Source organism: Pantherophis guttatus, chromosome 2, assembly GCF_059756535.1.
Source record: "Pantherophis guttatus breed Tessera chromosome 2, ASM5975653v1, whole genome shotgun sequence".
NCBI lineage: Eukaryota > Metazoa > Chordata > Lepidosauria > Squamata > Colubridae > Pantherophis > Pantherophis guttatus.
The window spans coordinates 93,470,184-93,496,892 of NC_142064.1; the positions used below are offsets into that span (position 1 = coordinate 93,470,184).

The window sequence follows — 26,709 nt, forward strand, 5'->3', positions numbered from 1 at the left end:
TATTGCCTATCTCTGCCCTTTCTTTCCAGGATTGCACAGCCACGAACCAGCCCAAACAGTCAACTTTTTAACCAACAACAGGGGAGGGAGAAAGTCCCTACAGCACTTGAAAGACGTGAAATGCATTTCAAGGAAGGCAGACACGGGAGTGGGAAGGAAAATGCTTTTGAAGGGATTGAAAGGACAGCTATTTTAACTCAGCCCCGGTTAAAAAGAAAAAAAAAAGGCAGCATCCCTGCCTCCGCCAAGAACAAAAAGAAAGCTGCGCGGAGCCTTTCTCGCCCATCATTGCAGCCCCACCGGCCCCTGGTAAGACCTACACTCAGAGCCATCTGCAGCCCACCTACCCCAACCTAACATGCCCGCTTCTCACGTTCAGCCCACCCCACCCCTCCCCGTGCATCTTCAGCCCAGAATTTAAAAAGCAGAACTTCAGAAGACTCACTAACGCCCCGCTACTTCGGAGACCGGCTCGCGGCGGGTGACAAGGGGGGAAAAAAAAAAAAGGCACGCAAGGCCGAGCCGGGGCGGCGGAGGCTGCCGGCGACAGCACAGGCGTTGCTCAGCCCGGGGCCTCCCGTCACTCACCCAAGTGAGCAAGCTCTCCCCGAGCTCGGCCCGCTCCAGACTCTCGACGTTGAACATGGCTCAGGGCGGGCGGGCAGGCAGGCAGGCGGACGGGCTTCCCCCTTCCAAAGCAACCGAGGTGTCTAACAGGCGCCTTCCGGTGACACCTCCGCCTTTCTCGCCGTCGCCCTTTCTTCTCTTGCCCGACACGCCAAACCCAGGCCGGCAAAGAGCCGCGCCGGGCCGGGCAGCTGTAACGCAAGACACGTCACCGGGTCCCGTCGGGATCCGCCCGCTCCGTCGGCCCCTGGCCCTCACCGCGCATGCGCGCGTCTTTAAAAAAAAAAAAGAGGAAAAAAAAAAGCGCTGGCTCGGCTCAGTCACGCCGAGGGCGAAGGGGGCGGAGCAAAGCCGGGGTTGGCTGGAGCGCGTCGCTGTCTCTGCTGGGGGCTGACAGGCCTGGCGGGCCCCCGTCGGGGACTGGAGGTACTGAGGCACGCGGGGGCCGGGCGTCCGATACCGCGGGCTGACTCCGCGGGCAGCCGCCCTCGCCGCGGTTTCCGCGGCCCGCACCGTCTTGAAATTCGGCTTTTCCTGCCCTCTTTGGCCAAGGCGGGTTTCCCCTCCGTTCTCCTCCTGCAGAACCGCCTGCGAAGTCCCTCCCGCTTGCAGAAATGACCGAGCTGAGAAGTGGTCTTTACTTAAGGGAGGGGGGGAGCCCGCGGTATCGGCGAGGGGTGGGGAGGGGGCCGCCCCCCCCCTTTTTTTTGCAAAGAGTTATTCGGTAGTAACTTCAAGCCCAGAGGAAGAACAGCGGTCCTGATATCGGCCGCGCTTTGCAGGATGGAAAGGCTGTTTCTAAACTTCAATGGTAGAATCTAAACTGTCTGGACTCTGGAGGGTTGTAACAATGGCTGAGGATGTCCCAAAAGTGCTTTTTTTCAAGAGGCAACTGGACTTTCTGGTTTTTCTTTGAAGAGGTAAAGCAGCTGAAGGAAACTTATTGGATGAGAAGAGAAATGTCTTCAAAGAAAAAACCAAAAAAAGTCCAGTTGCCTCTTGGAAAAAGCACCTTTGGGACAACCATGACCATGCATGGATGACTTGAAAATCTCCATAGACAATGGCTGAGGATGGGAAATGTTCCTTGGTTAAGTTTTGGGGAGAACTCCGAATTGCAAGGGGAAGAGGATCTGTGCACGTTGGTTAGGTTTCTACAAAACCAGGCTGCACGGTTACAAGTAGTAATAGACGAAACCAGAAAAGTGGGTTAACTCCATACTCTGTGATTAACTTAATCAGAAATAAGTATATCAGATGAACGCAGTCATGATATATTCTTTAGTGTAACTCTGTGGCTGCTTCAAAGTTTATCTGGAAATGCCAGAGTTTGAACCCTGGGGACTTCCTCATGGAAGCATGTGTAATGATAACTAAGATGTGTGCCCTGCTGTATCTCACGACGATTGACTTTCATTAACATATATAAATGTATTTTTCTATGTTTTCTTATGCTAATCCAGTGTTTTCATCTTCAACTGCCAGAATTCTTCAGCCAGGATTGCTGGCTGGGGAATTCTGGCAGTTGAATTCCAGACATCTTAAAGTTGCTATAAGATTGAGAAACATTTTACTAATTTCTAAAGCATTAACGATGTAATAGATTGTAGCTGCTTCACCTAGGTAACAAGCCAACTTAGTGAAAGAAATTGCAGTAAAAAAAAATCAAGTTGCAGTCAGTGAAGAAAGATCCTGCAAAGTTGATAATGATAGTCAATGAAGAAAGGAAACTAATTGGATTTTTTTTGCATCTCCCCCCCCAAGTGAAGGTGGAGCTTGTTGTGTTAGCAGTTTTACAACATCAAGCTAGCCAAGTGTTGTTTCTTTGTGTTCTCTTTTTGAAGTCAAAGTGATGTATGTTAGAGTGAGAAAAATTATAGTGTAGACACTATAATGGAAGCTCTTCAGTTAGCCGGAATAAATAGTACCTGTGAATAGATCGGGAATGGTAGGATGGCTCCTGGTTTGTTGGTGTTCTTCTTAGGTTTGGGTTATTGACAGGTTTAATCCTCAACTACAAAAATTGCAATTACATTTTATGGACAGTTTCATGTATCAAAGTAAACTTCACTCAAGGAAACTTATTTCGTAATTAATTTCCCTTACGATATCACAGAATTCTTTGGAATGTTGGCATTACTGCAATAATACCATTCTCCATGGCAGTTTCCCTTTCAAACTGGCTTATTTATAGTTTACTCAGTATGAACGGTAGTAAATTTTTAAAGTGTCAAGCACTGAAGAATAAAATAGATTATAGAATATTGTACTTAAACTATTCTAGGGAGGTTTTAAGTTTCTTTACAGGAAAATAATCTTTTATTAAAATCTTACTCATAAGGGCGACCTTATGGTAATAAATGGCAACAAAACATAGTTATTTTTCTACTCATATAGCATTTCAGATTGTTGGCTGGTGACTCTGTTCAAAATGACTTGGTCCCTCATTGGAAGAATAGAGCCAGATATGCACCAGGAGATCCTGCAAAGTTGATAGAAGGACACTCTGGCTCTGTTATCTGGAATAAGTGTCATTTTGTTTAGTCCTGGGGAAGTGGACAGGATTCTCAGTGCTGTTAGCTCATCCCCTGTATATTAGCTGCATATACCTCCTGATTAGTTAATCTTCCTGGATAATGATATATAGTTAAGTTCAGGCAGTGGTGCATTTATCCTTGAGAGAGGTGGTAGTCTCCTTTCTCAAGAAGCCATCAATGGATCAAGTGTGTTGGACAATTTTCATTCTATCTCCAACTTTTTAGAAAAGGATGTTAAGGTACTTACACTGCAGCTTCAGAGGGTCGTGTTATAGGTAGATTATCTGGACCCTTTTAGATTTCAGGTCCAGGTATGAGAACAATAGAGCAAGATCATGATGACTTCTAGTGGGAATGAGATGGGGGTGATGCCTCTGTGGTCCTCTACTTAATTTTATTTAGCTCTCCGCCTTACTTCTGTTAAGCCCTTGATTTGAATTCAGCTGATAACTACATGGAGATAACCAAATAATTTTCTTAGTAAGAACACTAACATTATGGTTATATTTATGTGTGATCCTTGTGATCCTCTTTCAAAGGATCTATAAAATAGTTTCTATTCTACCTATAGAATAGTTCCACTGTAAGCCATGAAGTATGGAGTAAAACACTCGATGTCTCATGTATACAGTTTAAAATATGGGGGGTCCTAAATTTGTTGACTTAGGTCAGGGGTGTCACACTCAAGGCCCACGGGCCGGATTCAGCCTGCAGGGTACTTAGATCTGGCCCACGGGCCACCCTGGAAATAGCGAAGGACCAGTCCGGTCCTTCTGGCACTTCTGCACCAAAGGCACCGGTACCTCTGCCAGCGAAAATGGAACTTGGGAGGGCCTCATGCCCCCCCCTCCGAGCTCCATTTTCGCTGGCAGAAGGCAGCAAGAGGTCATTGTGGCCAAAAATGGAGCCCGGGGGACTGTTTTCGCTGGCAGAGCACTTGACAGATGCGGCTGACACGAGTGATGTCAAGCTGGCCACACCCACCCCATCCCCCCAAGGTCAAACACCACCCTGATGCGACCCTCAATGAAATCGAGTTTGACACCCCTGACTTAGGTTATGGGAAATTGTTGGCTAATCAAACTCACCATTGTCCATTCATTGTTACAGTATCATAAAGTATCATAAAGGCAGATTTTTATTTTTTTCAACTAGAGTACTTACAACAATTCATCTAGCGACCATTCAAAGTTACAACGGCATTGAAAAAAGTGACTTATGACTGTTTTTCACAATTACAAGCTTTCCAACATCCCTATGATCATGTAATCAAAATTTAGATGCTTGGCAACTGGTTCATATTTACGACCTTTGCTGTGTCCTAAGGTCATATGTTACCTTTTGCGACCTTCTGACAAGCAAAGTCAATGGAGAAGCCAGATTCACTTAACAACCGGATTATTGACTTTATCAGCTGCGGGGATTCACTTAACAACCGTGGCAAGAGAGGTCGTAAAATGGGACCAAACTCACTTAACAAATGTCTCACTTAACAATACAAATTTTGGGTTCAATTGTTGTAAATTGAGAACTACCTGTATTTCATTCCTGTCTTACTGCATTTGTGAATAGATGTGATTTACAGTTTCTTCTCATGATATTTTTACACCCTCATGTTTTATTCTATGTGAGGATATATTTCTTTATATCTCTGTTTCTAGACATGAAATAATGTAGGACAAATGCTATGCTAAAATGAGAAGTTAAAAAATATCTCTTTTTCCAAGGGAGAACTCAGAAGTTCCAAACTCCAGCATCTGAAACATTTCCTTTGATTCTGAAGATGACAGAGTGATGAGTCTTCTCATTTCCAGCTGAGGTAAAAGAGTGGGCATTGATCTAAAAATATCATTGTATTAAAACAAGGATTTCCCTTTTTGGCATTTGCACAGAGGCTTTCTGAGAAGTTACACATTAATCTCTCCATGAATTGGCTTTTTATCTAAATGCTATTTTGTCTTTTCTTTAACCTTAAGGTCTCGGTGCTACCAGATAGTTTTACGGTTGCACATATTCTAGAGATTAGAGGAAGAGAGATTGAAGCATGGTGGAAGATTGCAGAAATAGAGAGCAATCATAGCAGTAGATTCTTCTGCTGTTCTTTGTTTTAAAGAGGTAGCTTTTTATTGCATCATTCTACTGTACTTTTATTGAAAAAATGCATCAAAATGAACATCAACATTTTGGTGACTGTTTTTGAACTATGTGAGTCATTTGGCTGTTTAGCTAAAGACTGATTCAGAGAGTCAAAGTAGGGGTGGTGTTTTCATGTAATTAACAGTATATTAAATTCTAAGCCTAGGCAGACAAGAAGCTGTTATTGCTTAGTGGTAGAGAAGAGGTGTTCTGTTCATGCTCCCATCAATTTTTATTTTCATATTCTAGGGCCATGGCGAACCTATGGCACGTGTGCCACAGGTGGCATGTGAAGCCATATCAGTGGGCACGCAAGCTCAGCTCTGGCACGCATGCATGATTTTCGGGCCTTCTGGGCCCACCAGAAGTCAGGAAACACACTGTTTGCAGCCTCCAGAGGGCCTCTTGGGGGGTGGGGAAGGCCGTTTTCATCCTCCCCAGGCTCCTAGAAAGGCTCTGGAGCCTGGGGAGAGCGAAAAACAGGCCTCTTGGGCCCACCATGCCATTGCGTGCCAAAAGCGGGGGGAGCACAGGGGGACAAGGCACATAGAATTATGGATGTGGGCACGCGTGCATGTGACCCCACTGCACTCCCCCCGCTTTTGGCACGCGATGGCAAAAAGGTTAGCCATCACTATTCTAGGGTCAGATTCTGGTATTGAAAAATCTCTAAGAATAGGTAAGGACAGCTTGTATCAGTTTCCAAGGAAGAGTTGCTTTTTTAAAAAGTCTTTTTTAACATGTAGAGACTTGGAATGTGCAGAGGAAACCCAGAGCATATTATCTCTGGTTTAATTTACCAGAAAGAAGATTCCACTGGTTCTTAATTTCTAGAAATTGAGATTTCAATCTGTGTAAAATATAATCCATCAAAATCTAAGCACAATCTCATCTTTAAATGTATTCTGGAGGAAAATACACTTTATATATATATATATATATATCTACACACACACATACACACACACACACACACACACATATACATACATATACATACATATATATACTGCATCTTTCCTCACTGCCTAGTTTTAGGTAATTCAGTGTTTTAATTATTATTTTCTGGAAGTGCTTTTAATCATTGGAATCTAAACACCTATAGAAATAAAAATATCACCAATACAGTAATAAATTCACAATTTATAAGAAAAAAAAATCAATAACCCATCTAACATCCTGAAAAATATAAAATCAATAATCCGCTAGCAAGCCAAGGACATTATATTTCATAATGTCATGATAATAGTGTTATCATTAATGCTATGTGCACGTCCTGATCAAACTGAAACCCAGAATGTTCTTTGAAAGAATTGTCAGGTTATTGCTATACCTCAATATTCCTAGTTTTAAAATACAAATCTTGGGAATAGAATCTGTCTTTAGTACATGTTAATATACAGTTGCCTTATTATGCATCAGTGACTTTCCGTTCTACCTTCTGGAACCATTTTCTTTTTTTTATTATTATTATTTTATTATTATTATTATAAACAAACATACATATACAGACGTAGACATTTAAACAAACTATACATAAACTATATAGTAAAATCAAGTCATAAAGCTTGAACTTTGAAAATAGAGCTACTTCGGTAATTATATATTTATATATCTGTATATATTATCCTTCATGTATCAATGTTTATACAACGATATTTCATTTTAATTCCTTATTTTTGTATCATTGGGTGGTATTCCCTTATTTCGTGTTCTTTTTGTCTAACCAATTATACCATTTTTTGCCAAATTAAGTAATAATCTGAATCTTCTTTTCCCTGTATTTCTTTGGTAAGTTTGTCCATTTCCGCACATTCCATTGTTTTTTGTATTATTTTTTCTTCTGATGGCGTATCCTCCAGTTTCCACATTTATGCGAAAGTGATTCTAGCTGCGGTCAGGAAGTGTATTATCAATTAATGGTTATTCTGGAACCATTTTCATTCAAGGACATTTTATTCCTACTTCCCACTGCACTTAGTCCAGGAAATCAGAATATCACCCAATATTGGTTACCCTGTGATAGGGAGTTCCTGGAATATAATCTTAGCCATTTGAAGTCAAGCAACAAGCTAAAAATGTGAAAGTTGATTTGTTTTTGTTTATTAGTTTGTAAACAACAATATAATAATAATTGTGCCAATAAATAAATGCATATTTATATGTTTCCTAAGTTTTAGCTCTGGAATGGCCAGCCAGGAAACTGAAGTTCAAAGACTGGTACTAGATAACGATTCAATGATAGAAGGAATAAGTGACCAGGTTCTGCTGGCGGTAGTGCTTAGCATCACATTCCTTGTAGCACTGACATATATGCTATTAAGGTAAGGTGAAATAAAATGTTGATAGCAATAGAAGGTTTGTTGTTGTTGAAGTATGTCAATTTTATTCATTTCTTGTAAATTAAGTTATTTGGAAGTAGTTTATTTATTTATTATTTATTTATTATTTAAACTTATATGCTGCCCTATCTCCGAAAGGACTCAGGGCGGCTCACAACAATAAAACACACAAAGTTCAATTTTTAAAAAAATACCCAATAAAACTATAAAAACCATTAAAATTCCCTCTAAAACCCCTTCAGTCCAAGCCAGCCAGGCGGAATAGCCATGTTTTAAGGTCACGGCGGAAAGAGCAAAGGTCAGGGGCCACCCGGAGCCCCAGGGGGAGCTGATTCCATAAAGTAGGTGCACCCACAGAGAAGGCCCGCTCCCTAGGGGTCGCCAGCCGACATTGTCTGGCCGACAGCACCCCAAGGAGGCCCTCCCTGTGGGAATGCACCGGGCGATGGGGAGCAGTCGCTGGCCCCAGATGGTCCACCAAATACCCCGGGCCTAAGCAATGTAGGGCTTTATAGGTGATTATCAGCACCTTGAATCTCACCCAGAGGGCAACTGGTAGCCAATGCAGGTCCCGCAGGAGAGGTGTAACATTGGAATATCGGGACACTCCCATCACTACCTGTGCGGCCACATTCTGCACCAGCTGAAGACTCCGAGTGGTCTTCAGGGGCAGCCCCATGTAGAGAGCATTGCAGTAGTCAATCCGGAAGGTGACCAGTGCGTGAGTGACTATGCGTAGGGCATCACGGTCCAGGTAAGAGTGCAACTGGTGCACCAGACGAACCTGGGCAAATGCCTCCCTGGTCACGGTCGTAACATGATCTTCCAGAGTCAGCCGTGAATCCAGGAGGACGCCTAAGTTGCGCGCCCTATCAACAGGGGGCAACACCTCACCCCCTATAACCAGCGATGGAATATTCCCTTGGAACCAAGATGCCAGTATCCACAGCCACTCCAACTTGCCAGGGTTGAGCTGAAGCCTGTTCCTCCCCATCCAGAGCTGCACTGCTTCCAGGCACCGGGACATCACGTTGAGGGCATCACTGGGCTGATTCGGGGTGGATATAAAAAGTTGGGTATCATCAGCATACTGATGATACCCCACTCCAAAACCATGGATGATCTCCCCCAGCGGCTTCATATAGATGTTGAACAGAAGGGGAGAGAGGACTGACCCCTGAGGGAACCCACAAGTGAGGGGCCTCGAGGCAGACCTCTGTCCCCCTGCCAACACCGCTTGCGAACTCCCAGAGAGGTAGGAGGAGAACCACTGTAGAACAGTGCCTCCCACTCCCAACCCCTCAAGGCATTGCAGTAGGATACCATGGTCGATGGTATCAAAAGCCGCCGAGAGATCTAATAGGACCAGGACAGAGGAATATCCCTTGTCCCAAGCCCTCCAAAGATCATCCACCAGTGCGACCAATGCCGTCCCGTGCTGTACCCAGGCCTGAAACCCGACTGTTACGGGTCCAGATATAGTGTTTCATCCAGGGCCAACGGGAGCTGATGTGCCACCACGCTCTCAACAACCTTCGCAATAAAGCGAAGGTTGGAGACAGGATGAAAGTTATTCAAAATAGCTGGATCCAAGGCAGGTTTCTTGAGGAGGGGTCTCACCACCACCCCCTTCAAGGTGGCCGGGAAACTCCCCTCACCCAAGGAGGCAGTAATCACTGCCTGGATCCAGCCACGTGTAATCTCCCGGGCCAAATAAACGAGCCAGGAGGGACACGGGTCCAACAAACACGTGGTGGTACTCAGCTTCCCCATGATCCTGTCCACTTCCTCGGGAGTAACGGGATCGAACTCGTCCCAAATCACCAGTCCCGCCACCACCTCCCCGACTGACCGTGCCCAGTCGGAGTCCAGCCCATCCCGAATCTGAGCGATCTTGTCCCGCAGATGTTGACTATACTCCTCGGCCCGTCCCCGCATAGAGTCATCCCCGGCTCCCTGATTCAAAAGGGAGCGGGGCACCCTAAACAGGGCGGCCAGGCAATTATCTGCGGATGCGATAAGGGCGGAGAAGTGAACACGCTTAGCCGCCTCCATCGCCACCAGATAAGATCGAGTAAAGGATCTCAACTATGTTCGGTCAGACTCGGAACGGCTGGATCTCCAAAAGCTCTCCAGGCCTCTCCTCCGACGCTTCATCTCCCAGAGCTCCTCAGTAAACCAAGGGGCCAACCAGGATCTGTGTCGGGTCAGAGGTTGCAAAGGCACGACCCGGTCGAGAGCCCCGGCAGCTGCCTTTTCCCAGGCATCCATCAGAGTCTCGACCGGGGCGTGGGAAAGAGAGAGAAGTATAGTCCCAAGCTCTGTCTGGAACCACTCAAGGTCCATCAGGTGCCTGGGGCGGAACCAGGTGGTCGGTTCTGCCTCCCAGCGGCGTGGGGCAGCATAATGGAAGGCCAGCCTAAGGAGATAGTGATCGGTCCATGACGGGGGATAAATAGCTGGCAAATTTAGTTACTTGGTTACACATTCTGAGAGCAATGTCCAGAAGAGAGCTGCTAATCAACATGATTGGAAATTGGGGAGATTTGGTTCAAACAAGCTTTATGTCAGTCCTGGAAGCCATCTTTTACTTTGGATCTTCAGGGCTGCCACATTTAGTGCTGTGGGAAACTGGGAGGGGGGATTGTATGGAGTTGGAGAGATATCTAGCCATAATAACATTCTTTTCTTTGAGAGTCAAGGACATCCTGCCCTGCACCTGGAGTGGTGTGACTGGGAGGCATCTCCCATTGGGACGGTGCATTGATTGGACCATATGATGGATATGTGGGTGCTGGGGCAGGGACTTGCACTTTCTTTTGAGTAGGGAAAACCTGGAAGCTTTCAGATTCGGGTTTTCCCAGATGTGCCAATATGACATCTCTAATAAAATGGAACTTTGAGGAACTTCTAATCTCGGAGTTTTCTTTCGTTGGGGGGGTTACTTGGAACTCTGACACTGTAATTCTCATTGGTGTTAGACTGCTTTGTTTTCACCTTACTTATCATAGAGGATAATTAAAATAAATGTTGATTAACCTCCCTGCCCCACATGCAGATGCTAATCATATGCAATATAATTAAAATAAATTTGAAAGAAAGTAGAGAAAGTATTACTATAATGTAAAGCTTAAACAGAACTCCGATTTGAATCACATAGTTACTATGCTGACTAATTCTTAAATTAACCAATTAAGAATATTGAATAGAATTATGACAACTCCTCTCGCGTGTGGGATTTGTTTACTTGTTTTATTGTGGATGTTGTGAATTTTAAAGTTGGATCTGCATGTTTACCTCCAAATATTTATATAATCAACAATGAAATACAATGGAAAGCAGAAATCAACACCTTTTTTCTTTTCTCCCTTCTTTTATACACTTCTCTTTTCCCCTTTCCCTCCCTTATTTTTCCTACTATATGCTTTTGTATTTTTGTGTTTTATATTATAAACTAATTTTAAAAATGGGGAAAAAATGAAATATAATGAAAAGCATGTTCTGCCAAGGATTTCATTATGCAAAAGAAAAATAATGTATTGCCATTTTTATCTTAAGTACAATAGGTTATTAAACTTTTAATGTTTTAGTATATTTAGTTTACACCTTGATTAATATTACCTTTGGAGATTTCATTCTATAGTTCAAGTAATGTAGCAGCTCTTAAAATAACAGCAGGCAAAAATTAGAGACCCTTAGAATTCTAAACATGATGAATTTGTATTATTCTGTCTGATTCCATTTTTGAAATGTTTTATTAATAGTATTTCTTCTTTTAACAGAGATGGGCAATCAGATATTCATCCAGAAAACCAAGAGCTAGTGAGGGCAGTTAGACAACAAATACAATCGGAACAGGTATATTTAGAATTACGCACAATTCTTTTTGATATGAATCATTTATATCCCAGAAAATTTCTCAGGTAATGTAGAACTATACACTTGTACACCAAATGTAGAAATGTTTGAGTTTGATAGGGTTTGGATACCCTAGTTCTTTGTGATTGATTATATCATTTCAAAATTAGGTATTGATGTGGATTTGCAGGAATACGTATTTAAAATGATTATTAAAGATTATTTTTTATATAAATCAATTATATCGCTGAAAATTTCTCAGGTAATCAAATGTAAAAACGTTCGAGCTTGATCGGGTTCAGATAACCTAGTTCTTTGTGTTAAAAATAAACTTTATTATGTCATTTCAAAATTAGGTGTTGAGGTGGATTTGCAGGAATATATATTTAAAATGTCTATTAAAGAAGCAAAACTTTAGAGACTCCATAGGGTCCTAAAACTTTAAGCATAATTTGAAAGCTTGGATCTTTTATGTTATACTATGCTGCAGCTACTCCAAATTGAAACAGATAAGAATTATAAATAAACTCTGTTATCGCCCTTTTAATCATGATCATCAAAGGGCAACCTTTGATGATCAAATGCCAGGTCGGTGGTTAATAAAGCTCCCCTCATTTGTGACCTTTTATTGGAGGGGGGTGTGGACCTGGCAGGGATTACGGAGGCCTGGTTAGGCCGGGGGGGGGGGACCCTCGTAGAAATGTGTCCACCGGGTTTCCGTGCATTTCATCAGCCAAGGGCCCAGGGGAGGCGGGGGGGTGGTGGCGATTATTAGGGAAAGTCTTTGCCCGAGGGAGGCCACTGTTCTTCAGATAGCCGGATGTGAGTCCCTCTTTGTGAAGTGGGATCGTGGGGTGCAGATGGGCTTGCTGACTACGTACCTGGCTCCCTGCCATGTGGCGGCAGCCCTACCTGAGCTGCTCGACGTTATTGCCGGGTGGTGGCGGATACCCCCAGACTCGTTGTCATGGGGGATTTCAACCTGCCAACCGTCGGTGAGACATCGGAGGCACTTAGGGAGTTCATGGCTTCCATGACGGCCATGGACCTGACCCAGTTAGTTCAAGGCCCCACTCACACAGGAGGACATACTCTGGACTTGATTTTTGTCTCTGGTCAGTAGTTGAATGATCTAGAAATAGGGGATTTAGATATTAAGCCCTTGTCATGGACAGATCATTCCCTCCTTCACTTAGACTTTCGAGCCGCTTCCTCTCGCTGCAGGGAGATGGAACCAACCAGGTGGTTCCGTCCCAGGCGCCTGATGGACCCTGATAGGTTCCTGACGGAGCTTGGGCCATTTCCTGAGACTCTGGCACATGACTCGACTGAAGACCTGGTGGCCGCCTGGGATAGGGCGGCCGCCGGGGCTTTAGACCACGTCGTGCCTTTGCGGCCTCTGACCCGATGTCAATCTCAATTGGCTCCTTGGTTCTCCGAGGACCTGAGAGAGATGAAACATCGGAAAAGATGCCTAGAGAGTGTCTGGAGGACTAGTCAATCTGAATCCAACCGAACACTGGTGAGGTCTTATATCAAAACCTACCTAGTGGCAATAAAAGCGGCAAAATCTAACTATTTTTCCGCTCTTATCGCATCTGCAGAGAACCGCCCAGCCGCTTTGTTTAGGGTGACCCGTTCCCTTCTTCAGGGGGGAGCGCGGGAAGACCCTTGCAGGGTCGTGCTGAGGAGTTTGTGCAGTTCCTGCATGATAAAGTTGCTCGGATTCGGGAAGGCTTGGACTCCGACTGGGTGAGTCCGGGGGGGAGATGGGGGTAGGTCTTGAGAACATTATCTGGGAAGAGTTTGACCCTGTGGCTCCCGAGAACGTAGACAGGATTCTGGATAGGCTTAGTGCTGCCACATGTTTATTGTACCTGTGTCCCTCCTGGTTGGTACTGGCCTCCCAGGAGGTTACACGAGGCTGGCTCCAGAGGATTATAAATGCTTCCCTGAGTGAGGGGACCTTTCTTGCCACCTTGAAGGAGGCGGTGGTGAGGCCCCTCCTCAAGAAGCCTTGCCTGGACCCAGCTGTATTAGCAAATTACTGTCCGGTCTCCAACCTTCGCTTTGTGTCGAAGGTTGTTGAGAGTGTGGTGGCACGACAGCTCCCCCAGTACCTGGATGAAGCTGTCTATCTGGACCCTTACCAGTTGGGCTTCAGACAGGGGTACAGCACAGAAATGGCATTGGTTGCATTGGTGGATGATCTCTGGAGGGTTCGGGACAGAGGTTCCTCTGTTCTGGTCCTATTAGATCTCTCAGCGGCTTTTGATACTATCGACCATGGTATCATGTTGCAGCGGTTGAGGGGGTTAGGAATAGGAGGCACCGTATTGCGGTGGTTCTCCTCTTTCCTCTCCGACTCGCAGTTTGTGTTGGCAGGGGGGCAGAGGTCAACCTCGAGGCACCTCGCTTGGGGGGTGCCGCAAGGTTCGGTCCTCTCGCCCCTTCTGTTCAACATTTATGTGAAGCTGCTGGGCGAGATCATCTATGGTTTTGGGGTGAGGGTACATCAGTACGCTGATGATACTCAGCTGTACATCTCCACCCCAGACCACCCCAATGATGCCCTTGACATGATGTCCCGCTGCCTGGAGGCCGTATGGTCTGGATGGGGAGAAATAGGCTCAGACTCAACCCTTCCAAGACCGAGTGGCTGTGGCTACCGGCGTCCCGGTATAGTCAGCTGACGCCATCGCTGTCTATAGGGGGTGAATCTCTACCCCCCACAGAGAGGGCTCGCAATCTGGGCATCCTCCTGGATGCACAACTGTCTTTAGAAGAGCATATGACGGCCGTGGCCAGGGGGGCTTTCTATCAGGTTCGCCTGATTCGCCAGTTGTGTCCCTTTCTGGACCGGGACGCCTTGCGCACAGTCACTCACGCCCTTGTTACCTCCCGGCTGGACTACTGTAATGCTCTCTACATGGCGCTCCCCTTGAAGAGCACTCGGAGGCTCCAACTGGTCCAGAATGCAGCCATGCGGGTAATTATGGGTGCAACTTGTTGCGTCCATGTAACACCTCTCCTGCGCGAGCTGCACTGGCTCCCAGTGGTCTTCCGGGTGCGATTCAAGGTGTTGGTTACCACCTTTAAAGCGCTCCATGGCTCAGGACCTGGGTACCTACGGGACCGCCTTCTGCCACCGATAGCCTCCCACCGACCAGTTCGCTCCCATAGAGAGGGACTCCTCAGGGTGCCGTCGGCCAAATTATGTTGGCTGGCGACACCCAGGGGGAGAGCCTTGTCTATGGGAGCCACTGTCCTTTGGAATGAACTGCCCCCGGATATACGCAAGATCTCTGACCTCCGAGTTTTTCCTCTGTGCTCTTAAGACCCTGCTCTTCCGACAGGCAGGGCTAGCTTCATAATTGAGTTTTAAATTCGGAGTTTTTGGGTTTTTTAGCTAATTTTGGCCTTAAATGTAATACTTTTAATAATTTTTTAAATTTAAATTGTGATATTTGTATTGTGTTTTTACTTGGCTGTACACCGCCCCGAGTCCTTCGGGAGAGGGGCAGTATAGAAATAAAATTATCCTTATCCTTATCAACCCAAAAGGGAAAGGTCCTAAGAAGTTTCAAAATGAGATTTCACTTTATCCATGTATTTGTTGGGAATGAGCTGTCATGTATCTGTGTTGTTCTATGGTATGACCTTATTGCTTCCTTCCTTTATCACTTAACAAAGTCTGAGATTTCTTTCTTGTAAATATGCCAATCTAACTATTTTGCAGCTTGAAACAAATAAAATAATTTGTTCGGCTTGAATTAATTATAATTCTCTGTTTTCCTTCCAGGAAAATAGTGTTGGTGACAGGCAACATTTCTATACTGATTTGTCCTGCCCGGTGTGTTTGCAACAGGCTACATTTCCCATTGAAACAAATTGTGGACATCTTTTCTGTGGTATGCAAAAAGTAAAATAAAATCTGAATAGTTTCTTATATTCCTTGAAATGGTAAGAGTTGCTTAGGAAACATGCAAAATAATGCTGTTTTTGGAAATGGATTGGCCTTAAAGAAATGAAGAAATTCTATTTTAATTATTTCAGCTGATCTCTTGTTATTACGTATGTGTGTGTGTGTGTGTGTGTATCAGTCAGTCAGTCAGTCGTGACTTTTAAAATGTATAAAGTGAATCGCTATTACATAGCAATTTCCTGTCCATTTGTAATTTGGACTAGATTTGCAGCAACTCAATAATACAGCTGTCATGAACTGATAGTATTTGGGCAAAGAATTCAGATAATGCATTTCTCAATGATGTATGTAAGCAGTCTTTTCCTCTCTTCTGAGATTCAGTGTCTTAAACTGGCAAATGATTTTTAATAATTTTATCAACTTCAGTGAACCGCTGTTTGTTTTTAAGTGAGATACTGACTCACATTAACATACGGATAGTCCTCTACTTACAACCATAATTGAGCCCAGGATTTCTGTTGCTAAGCAAAACAGTTTGCCTCATTGTATGATGTTTCTTGTCACTGTTGTTAAGTGAATGTAACAGATGTTAAATTAGTAACATGGTTGTTAAATGAATCTGGCTTCCCATCACCATTGGAATACTGCAACAGTTGTAAGTGTGGAAAATGGTCATAAGTCATTATTTTCAGTGCTATTGAAACCTTGAATGGTCACTAAACAAATGGTTGTAAGTTGAGGACTATCTATATTTAGAATTTAAGAAATTAATAAGTTATTTTCTTTAGGTTCCTGCATTATTGCATATTGGAGGTGCGGATCATGGTTAGGTGCGATACACTGCCCTATCTGCAGGCAAACGGTAATAATATGAATATTTTGATGTAAAATTCTAGCTCTAATTTTACAAATGTTGTATGCTGAGTCCTAAACATAAATGGAAATTTAGGAAGTTTAGCACCTAGGTTTTTTTTTAACTGTGATTTTAAATACATTTGGTGTACTATGTTTTTTGCTTTTCTTGTCTTTAACATCAGTTTATAATATATTTAAAGAATGATGCAGTATATGGCTAGAGAATAACAACATTTTCTTTAGAATCTTAACATAGGATTTTATATTATGAATTCCATAAGATAAAAGTAAGGTACATTTGATAGAAATGCAACCAAACATTCCATAGCACCAACATAGGTTACTTGAGATAAACATTTTCATGGATTTGAATTAAAGCCATAAGTAGTTACATATTACTATCAAATATATCTGTAATGTTCCCACAGATAAGAAATAATTTAATCTTCCTTTAAGCTTCTTTCCTGCAACTATTCAGATAAAAGTTTAGAGTTCTTAATGTCCTGGTTTTCTGAACTTTTTACTGAACACTAATTTGGCAAGTGCTTCAACACAGAACAGATATGTAGGTTTTCAGATCCCGTTTGGATTATTCCAATTTATATAGAAGACTTCAAAATGGTTGAGAAAGTTCAGATTCAAAACAAGGCAACTGGAATATCATATAGTTCTAACAAGCATTGCCATAATATGTCAATATTTTACCATCTGCACTGTTGCCATTCCTTTTTTTATTCATTTTTGCATTTTAATGTCATATGTAGTGTGGGGTCAGTTTAATCCCTGGATCACCTTTTATGTTTACTTACTTAGATTGTAAGATTACCACCTGAGCCCTTTTTTTCTAGTTATCCCAGGTATGAAATATCCACCAGGCTTACTTGGTACCTGTATTTTGGTCTCTTGGTTTCTAGACATCCTTATTTCTCTTCTCCAGACCTTTGGCAATTATGTACATTAAATGCACTTCTCCTTATGTTTTTATGTTGTTACTCTGCTTTTATACTGGTACATAGCTATTTTCTTATACTTTCTTAATCTATTTCTATTCCTTCCTCAACATCACAGTTGTTAAATAGTTTTAAAGTATAATAAGTTACCACCTGAATTTCTATGTTCCTAGTAATATGTTTAATACTGATAGAATGTAAGAAAGACCTGGCAGGAATACCTCTGCATTCTTCCCAAAACTTTTTGCTTGACAAATTACTCTTAAGTATACAAGTAATCCTCAACTTGGAACCAGTATTTCCATTGCTTAACAAGCTGGTTGTTAAGTAAGCCATGCCTGATTTTATGATCTTTTTTGTCATGGTAGTTAACTAATCCCTGCAGTTCAGAGGTGGGTTTCAGCAGGTTCTGACCAGTTCTGGAGAACCGGTAGTGGAAATTTTGAGTAGTTCGGAGAACTGGTAAATACTACCTCTGACTGGCCCCACCCCCATCTATTCTCTGCCTCCCAAGTCCCAGCTGATCAGGAGGAAATGGGGATTTTGCAGTAACCTTCCCCTGGAGGGGGTTGGGAATGAAGATTTTACAGTATCCTTCCCCTGCCACGCCCACCAAGCCACACCCACAGAACCAGTAGTAAAAAAATTTTTACTACTGGAAACCCACCACTGCTGCAGTTGCTAAGTGAATTTGGATTCACTCATTGACTTTCCTTGTTGAAAGCAATCTGGGAAGATAACAAATATTGATCACATGACCCCGGGACTCTGCAACCATTGTAAATACATGCCAGTTGTCAGGTGCTTGAATTTTGATCATGTGGCCATAGGGGTGCTGCGATGTTTATACTGTAAGTGCGTGAACTGCTTGTAACCACTTTTTTCAGTGCCATTGTAACTTCACACAGTGGCTAAATGAATGGTTGTAAGATGAGGACTATCCATATACACTTTTAAATATATATACTGTGTAAGAAAAGGAAGGTAGATCCTATATGAAGATGTTGAATACCTGTTTTTTTTTATTCAGGTTACTTTATTTTTACCACTCTTTGATGAGGGACAAGAGGATGCAGCACAAGTGCTTCATGACGTTAGTGATTATAATAGGAGATTCTCGGGACAGCCAAGATCGGTATGTATGGAGCTAGAGCAATTAAAAGATATGCCCAATGTTCTATTTATTATGGCAAACGCTGCATTTCCCTATGTGAGTTCAACAAGTCCAAGCTATCTTCCCAACTCTAGGAATGAAGCTGGGGTAGCAAGAACAAGTGGAGGGATAATTTCAATATTTTTCTTAAAAGTAGCCGTTGTTAAGGTATTGGATGGAAATGGATGGGAATTGTGCCCATGTTTGTCAGTCCTCATCTCCTTCTCCAGTTCGCATTGCATAGTAGGGCATTGTTGAAGGAGCAGTCTTCATCTTGCTTCAGAGTCCCATGTTACTCAGAAAAGGGACTGAAAAACCGTAAGTTTTAACTCAATCAGATAGATTTGTGAAATCATAAATAAGATAATCACCATTAGTAGCAACATTTTTAGTGTGTTTTTTAGTATAAAAAGATGAGATTTGCTAGAAAAAAAATACAAACTTTTGAAAACTAAGGTAGTCTACCAGAATAATCTTTAATTTCCCCCCAAAAAAACTTTAGCAATTCTACCTTTCTGCTATCTCAACAATATAGTGCTTCAACATACAATATCTCTTCCTGGATAATACTATCCATACTATACCGTTTCCCCAAAAATAAGACATCCCCTGATAATAAGGCCTATCGGGCTTTTGAGCACATGGCAATAAGGCCAAGCGCTTATTTCAGGGTTCAAAAAAATATAAGATGGTCTTATTTTCGGGGAAACACAGGTAGTGTTTATATTACAGATATATGACCGGCAGGGTAGATTTGATTTAAATCGAGTTGATTTAAATCACAATTTAAATCATGATTTAAATCACTAGTAAAAAAGCTTGATTTAAATCAACTCGATTTAAATCATAATTTTTAAAGAGCAACTGTCATCTCTGCTACTCCTTTGACCCGCTGTTGACTCACCGATAGTCCCAGTGTTGCAGAATATACAGCCTCATGCTACATAACTAAGCTCCATTTCATGCTGAATAAACTAAATTATTTATGTATCTTAAATAGAAAACTATCTTACGATAGATTTTTACCCCAAAAGTTTTTTATTAAAATAAATTCAATAAAAATAAAAAAAAAATCCAATTTAAATCAAAAAAATCCAATTTAAATTAAAAAAAATCTGATTTTTTTGATTTTTTTAAAAAAATTATTGATTTTTATCCACCCTGATGACCGGTGATTTCAGTTGTTTTTGTTATGTTTTTGTGGCAACGTGCAACCTTTCATTACCAAACAGGCTTGCTCAAAAAGTACTAATGTAGTTAGAAGAGAGAGCTGTGAGCCATATGATCTCTAGTCCAAATCTCATGCAGGCCGTGAATTTGTTAGGGAATCTTTGACAAGCTACTGGCAGGCAAGCTCCCTCTGATATTCAACAATTACAATACCAGTCTTTCTTATTTAATGAAGCTGTGCAGATCATTTGGAAAGCACTGCTTATACCAAATTATTTTTGTTATTTTTATTTAGTAATTAAATTAATTTGCCGCCCATCTTGTTTTGAAGCAACTCTGGGAGGCTTACATAATAAAAACATTAAAATAATCAGAAATAAATATCCCTAACCCAATAACATGACAATATGCTCTTCATATTCTATATTCATATGAATATGCTATCTTGAAGTATAAAGATGAGTATGTCTCCCTGATAGCGGTCCTAGCAGAAGCATTTCTTATGTGTACATGCACAGAGAGACAATCTTGAATAATCAGCTCAAAACTTTGGGGAGAAGGATGTGACTACCTTGATACTTAAAAGCTTTGGGGGAGATTCTCCTCAGAAGATTTTGCACAGCTGTGTTATTTCAATGTGTTTTGCTTGTTTTATTAGCTTGTCTAGCCTTGCGTCTTTAAGAGATTCCATGCATTTTTAAAAATTAAGGTTGGGTTCTTATTGACCACTATAGATGATTAAGTTAAAAGTCCTGGGGAAAGAAATTTAGCTCTCTCTAAAGCAGGGGTGGGGAACTATGTCCCTTTTATGACTTGTGGACTTCAACTCCCAAAATGCCTGAGCCAGCCATAGTTCCTCACCTCTGCTCTAAAGTGATCCTATTTGATTGCGCATTAAAAGCCTCAGCTGTGATGTTAAATGCTCCTGTGGCAAATTACATCTTGCTCATAAAACAAACAAATTTTGACTGTGTATGTCTTGTTTAGATTATGGAAAGGATTATGGATTTACCTACATTATTGCGTCATGCGTTCAGAGAAATGTTTTCTGTCGGTGGTCTCTTCTGGATGTTCCGCATCAGAATATTCCTCTGCCTCCTGGGGGCTTTGTTATATCTTGCATCACCGTTGGACTTTCTACCTGAAGCTTTGTTTGGAATATTAGGATTTTTAGATGATTTTTTTGTGGTTTTTCTGCTACTCATATATATATCTATCATGTACCGAGAATTTGTGACACAGAGACTGAACAGATGAAGACAGATGTCAGTAATTAACATTAAGGTGCATTAAGTGAATTAACTGTTTTGAGAAAAATATCTAGACACAAGTTTGGTTATTAAACAGCCTTCGTTTGATCATCTTATGCAATCAAAAACACATCTTTATTTCAAACATAAGACAGCATAAGATAACATGAGATTATAAAAGTAGATTGTGCAAGCATGAGGAATTAATGTCACAGTGATTAGGGAACTGGAAATTTGATGTGCGATATTAAAAAGGTGTAACCCATGCTTATATATGTTTACAGCAGATGAATGAGTAAATGCCATTTAAGCCACCAGCAGTGATAAAAGGGAAATTGTCTTGGAATATTTTATTTGAATTAGCTGGACATGTGCTTAAAACATTGTTTAATGTTTAATTTCATAATAAATGTAAAGTTTCAAAAATGGCTTTAGGTTGTGGGTAAACAGATAAAGGGGATTTAATTTTAAACACAATTGTTTAGAATGTCCGTCTATGCAGGAAATGCTCAAGCAGTGCAGTTATTAAATAAGCTTGTGTTATAATATTATATTGCACCATCAGAATACATTACAGTGTTGTGACTATGTACAATTATGTGTTGTCTCAATATAATTTTTCCCCATGGAATTGCACTGTCCACTGTGGAGAGGATGCTGTCTTCTCCATAACAAATGATTGTATGTAGTAAGGTTTTGTATTACAATATTCAACATTTTTTTTTGTAAAAGAATTTAGCCTAGCCTAACATGAAGCTATATTATGGTACAGTATAAGGCAAAAGTTTAAGTTTAAATTGTAACTGACTTCTTTAATCAGGTGAAATACTAAATGGCATATTAAATAATAGCTGATAGAGCCATTAGCCGAAATCTAAAACTGCGTTTTATCGAAAGTATACTTGAAATAACAACTGGTAATGGGGACCATAGATACATGGTTATATCATATAACCACAGTTTATATGAAAAATATATAAACATCCTTAAGAGTAAACCTTATTGAACATTGTAGGCCTTTCTTCTCAATAAGCACACATAATTTCAGACTACAAGTCTTCTCAAGTTACATTTCATAAAACATTATGAAATGCCTTGTTTAAGCCATGCAACACTTCTTGAAGATAGAGAAAACGACTAACAAATCTACAACGCTGGAAAAACTGTAACCTTCCATATGATGTAACTTCCAGCTTTCCTTGCTATTTGTAGTCCCGGTTTGGACTAATGGAATATAATAACTATAAATTCTCCAGCCTGCTTATACTACTTCATTTCATATCCCAACTGGAAATATACTAACCTGTGAAGAACATGCACTATCTCCTTAGACATATGCAGACAAGAGAATAAGCATATAAGGTGCTTGGATTATAAAAGGTGCTATACAACATTTAATCTCCAAAAATATAGATATGAGTGCTGAGCTATATGTGGAATGTTCTTAACCCCTTAAGTATCCATGAAATAATTATTTAGGTCTTGCTTTTTAGCAAATACCTGCAGAGAATGAAAACTTTGTGGTAAGTTAATAAATATGGTTTTTTTAAAAAGAAGCTGTGGAGAAGCCCAGTGGATACCCATTTCTGGTCTGAATTCTCTATGGTAGGGTTGTCATTATGAAGACTTATATTGAACTTAAAATTATTAGCCAGATATTTATTATTTTTATTCATATCCCACCTTTGTTTTTATAAACAACTCAAGGCAGTGAATATATCTAATACCTCTTCCTCCTCCTATTTTTCCGCAACAGCAACACTCTTAACATTTTAAAAATTTTATTCCCATTTAAAACTGAATTCTGAATACTGCCTTAATGTTGAATATTGACTTATTTTAAATATTTAAATACCAACGCAATTCTAAATTATGATTAATGGGGATAATTGATAGTCGGAGAGGAGGCAATGTTTAAGTCTTATTTCCAATCATATAGCTACAGTTAGAGAAGAGGAAACATTATGTGCATTAACATTGACTTGAAAAAAATCCAAGGCTTTCAATTTGATGAAATTGTTGCCAAAGAAATCTCCCATTATTAACAAGCTTAGTTGATACAACAATCTTCTTCATATACTCTATATAAAGACTGGATTTGAAATGCCATTTTGGTTTTTGCTTCCATTTCTATGCAGAGGTTCCAAGTGCCAATATCCACAAATGCGTATGTTGGAATGTACATAACTGAGTACATTTGAGTAGTAAATTTTGTAAAATGGACGTATCTCTCTCAGAATGCTGAATGTGCCCATGATCTAAGTTTTCTTTAAAAATATGGGACCATTTTCATTATTTCTATAAATATATGTCTTAAATTGTCAAAGTTATGTCTGGAGAACTTGTTTGAATGCACCTGCTGTATACTAAAACTTATAGCAACTTGTTTTATCCATGTTTGAACTGAAGAAAAGGGAACAGGATACAATAATTTAGAAAAAGAAGATACTTTTATACTAAACCTTGTAATACTTCTCTCACTCCCTTGTCCTCAATAGCATCTTGACACAGTTTCTTGGCTTACTCAGGTAAAATTCTAGCATGATGTGAATTTTGAATGAGGTAAATTTGGCAAGCACCAATCCTGTGTTTCAAGGGCAGGAAAGATAGAGTCATAAGTTATGAAACAAAGAATCTTGATCATATATATATGTTTACAAAGAAGAATTATCTTCAATCTTATTTTAAAGGCCTTCAGGTGATGTAAGTACAGAGTCAAAGTAATTAGCTACTTATTGCTTTCTGTTTTTAGTTTCATTTTTGGTGAAATTAAGGCATTTATTATGCTGAGCAAAATAGCTATAATTACAAATAGAGCTTTAATACCCTACTTTTTTCTGTACTGATGTTTTTCTTGTACTCTGGTCAACAAATGTCCTCTTACAGAGTTTTGGGATACCTCCCCAGTGGGGCAGCAATCAGTATCACATAATACACTAAGCTCTAATATGGCTTATTTGATTTTAATCTAGTGTGCTATGTTGGCCTAGCTCCAGATAATTCAGTAAATATTTGTTCAATAAAACATGGCATAACAAATAGTCCTCATGCAATGTATGAACCCAGCGTGGGTGTTCTAATGATGCTCTAAGGAGTCAGGTTAGATGGTGGTATGCTTTCCAATTGGGGACAGTTTAGAATTTTTTTCTGGGAATTTTTCTAAGAAATCTTTCATCTCATGCACACAGCTTAGGTTAGCCCTTCTCAACCTAGTTCCTTCCAGATTTTGGCAGGGGTTGGGAAAGACTTATGGGAAAGAATAAGCTTTCCTATTATCTTTTTTCTTAGCTTGTACCCACCTTCCAACATACACCCAAGTTGAATCTATATAGAAAGAATGTTTGTTTACATTGACTGTTAATATATAGTTAATTAAACCACTCTCTGATTGTTTTGTAAGAATTTGGGCAAAAAGTATCATAATGCCTCTAATTCTTTAGAACCAGTAGTAAAAGTGGCAGGAGGCTCCGTCCACCTGCCCAGATGTCATAATTGACGATCTGCGCATGCGCAGAAGCACACACGCTCCCGCGAGCGAAGCGCATGTGTGCTCCCGTTGCAAACTGGTAGTAAAGTTAAGTAGAACCCACCCCTGGGTACCACCATGTACCTATTGCACTAATTTCTAAAAGGAATTGAGATTCCTTATACAAAGAGGATTCAATCACCAGTTTACATGCAGTAATCAAATGTCACATTCAAATTTAATTTTACATTATGTATTTGATTTAGAACTCTTTTTTCTTTTTAAAAATATTACCCATTGAGGCTTTGTTTTCAGGATGGATTGTACATTTCATGGCTCTGAAATCCTATTATTATTATTATTGTATGGCATTGGTACATTAGCCAGGAGACCACAATGTTATTGCAGAATAGTAGATTGGCTTGCGAATGTACCAGCTCTGTTGTAGGACACACTTGTGTGCTTCCCAAGGTGCGCCATAGCAGGGAAAGCTGGCTTTGCACCAGAAAGAAAGACGAGCAGCTCTTCCTGCAGCATCATCCAAGGCTCTCTCCCTTCCCCGGAGCTGCCTCATAAACAGGTGCCACAACTGGGAAGGTTCAGAGCCAGCAGGAATCTAACTGCCTGAACAGAGCACCAACTCATCACCCCACCAAAGTAGTACCTATTTATCTATTTGCATAGAACATGTTTTCAAATTGTTAGGCGGACAGAAGTTGAGGCGAATGATGGGAGTTCACTCTGGCACACAGTGCTAGGACTCAAACCGCTGGAACAGAGACTATCTCCAGCATCATTAAGCCACCGAGCCTCTTCTGAAATCCTACTGTATTAATCAGACTAAAACAAAACACTGGTCTAAGCTATGCAGCCACCTTTTTTAGAAAATGTTTGCAAGATAAAATATTTAATGGAAAATCTGTACAGATAATGCTCGATTTATTACCACAGTTGAGCCCAAAAATTTCTGTTGCTAAGCAAGATAATTGTTAAGTGAGTTTTGCCTCATTTTACAAATTTTTATACCAGAGTTTATTAAATCATTTGGTTATTAAGTGAAGCTGGCTTCCCTCATTGACTTTGCTTGTGGAAGCCGGCTGGGAAGATTATAAATGGGGATCATTTAACCCTGGGACAGTGCAACTGTCATAAATACATGCCATTTTCCAGGCCCCCAAATTTTGATCACATGACCCTGAGGATGCTGCAATAGTGTGGAAAATGGTCATAAATCACTTTTTTCAGTACCGTTGTAACTTTGAACAGTCACTAAATGAATGGTTGTAAATCAAGGACTATCTGTAATCACATCATGCTATCTAGTTGAACCCACAGTATTTTAAAACAATTCTGCTATCTATTGATCTTGTAATTAAAAACAGTACTGTATATAGGAATTATGCTAAAATGACTTTCATTTAAGGAAGAATTATACTACAATACTATCTATATTCAATGAAGGGCAAACTCCACTGAATACACTCTTGAGTAGGCATATATAGTATATGGTTACAATATTAGTAACTAAACTTGCTCAATAACGGCCTGGAGACCTGAGGCTGTAGATTACATAGTATTGCATATCTTTTATAGAAAAATCTAAGCTAATTTTTGTTTTTATTGTAATAAAACCATATCTGAAATAAGAAATGTACTCTGGCTATTTATTTTCCTGTTTGTAATATCATCATAGGTTTGCATTCTCTAAAACATGTTTAATTTTTTAAATAATTTTTATAATTTTATTAAGAGTTTTTAAAAAAATTAAAAGCTAATATAAATTAGTGAAGAAAAAATCAAAGAGAAAGCAAGAAATGCAAAATGCAAGAAACAAAAAAGACATGTTGAAAAAAACACAAAGAAGTGACTTCCAATACTTTTTACAGCAGTTGTAAGCACATTCTAAATTTACTTATCTCAAATTAAATCATTACTCTCTTCTTTCTATAATATAGTCTGCTTATTCATCAAAATCACAAATCATAAGTTTTTCTGTTTTCCACATAAGGGGTTTCCAGTCAGCAGTAAACATGGTCTTTTTTCTAATCAAAAAACTCAATTTGGCCACCTCCGCAGGTTCTAACATCTTTATCAACCTTTCCTCCGTTGTAGATATTTTCAGATCTTTCTAGCTCTTGCTGCAGTTATATACAAAAAAAAGTTCCCTGGCATTTTTCTAGTTGTTTGTCCATCAGTCCCAAAAGAAAGCCTCTGGTCTCAATTGTATATTACATTTTTAAATTCTCTAAATCGGTGTAGTTATTTAAATCCAAAATTTTATAACTGCTTTACACATCCACCAAGTATGATAAAACGTCCCTTCTTGTTGCTCACATTTCCAACATAAATCAGAACATACTCTAACATATTAAAGTGCCTTTATACACATTAAACAATTTCTTTTGTGTCATATCCAACAGCACATCATTTTATAATATTT

The 26,709-nt window shown here is 40.5% G+C and overlaps 2 protein-coding genes across 5 annotated transcripts in view; one reads left to right on the top strand and one right to left on the bottom strand.

Annotated features, from left to right (window-relative positions):
• HOOK3 (hook microtubule tethering protein 3) overlaps positions 1 to 1,242 on the bottom strand; it is a 52,533-nt gene extending 51,291 nt beyond the window's left edge. The window contains exon 1 of the mRNA XM_034410688.3: positions 589 to 1,242. Within this exon, the coding sequence (XP_034266579.1) occupies positions 589 to 645 (57 nt within the window). The 5' untranslated portion in view covers positions 646 to 1,242. The remainder of the gene's footprint in view (positions 1 to 588) is intronic.
• RNF170 (ring finger protein 170) lies at positions 899 to 25,919 on the top strand. 4 transcript variants are annotated; one of them, XM_087886420.1, is made up of 9 exons: positions 941 to 1,053; positions 4,892 to 4,983; positions 5,141 to 5,279; positions 7,475 to 7,624; positions 11,425 to 11,500; positions 15,303 to 15,411; positions 16,214 to 16,287; positions 18,261 to 18,365; positions 20,541 to 25,919. In XM_087886420.1, exons 4-9 carry the CDS (start codon positions 7,488 to 7,490, stop codon positions 20,808 to 20,810), a joined length of 771 nt encoding a protein of 256 aa, XP_087742546.1. In that variant the 5' UTR covers positions 941 to 1,053; positions 4,892 to 4,983; positions 5,141 to 5,279; positions 7,475 to 7,487; the 3' UTR covers positions 20,811 to 25,919. The 4 variants fall into 4 exon arrangements, with proteins under 4 accessions (XP_034266580.1, XP_087742546.1, XP_034266581.1 ...); XM_087886421.1 differs by having other exon boundaries at positions 1,040 to 1,438; XM_034410689.3 differs by lacking the exon at positions 5,141 to 5,279 and having other exon boundaries at positions 899 to 1,053.
• Positions 25,920 to 26,709: the final 790 nt, after the last annotated feature.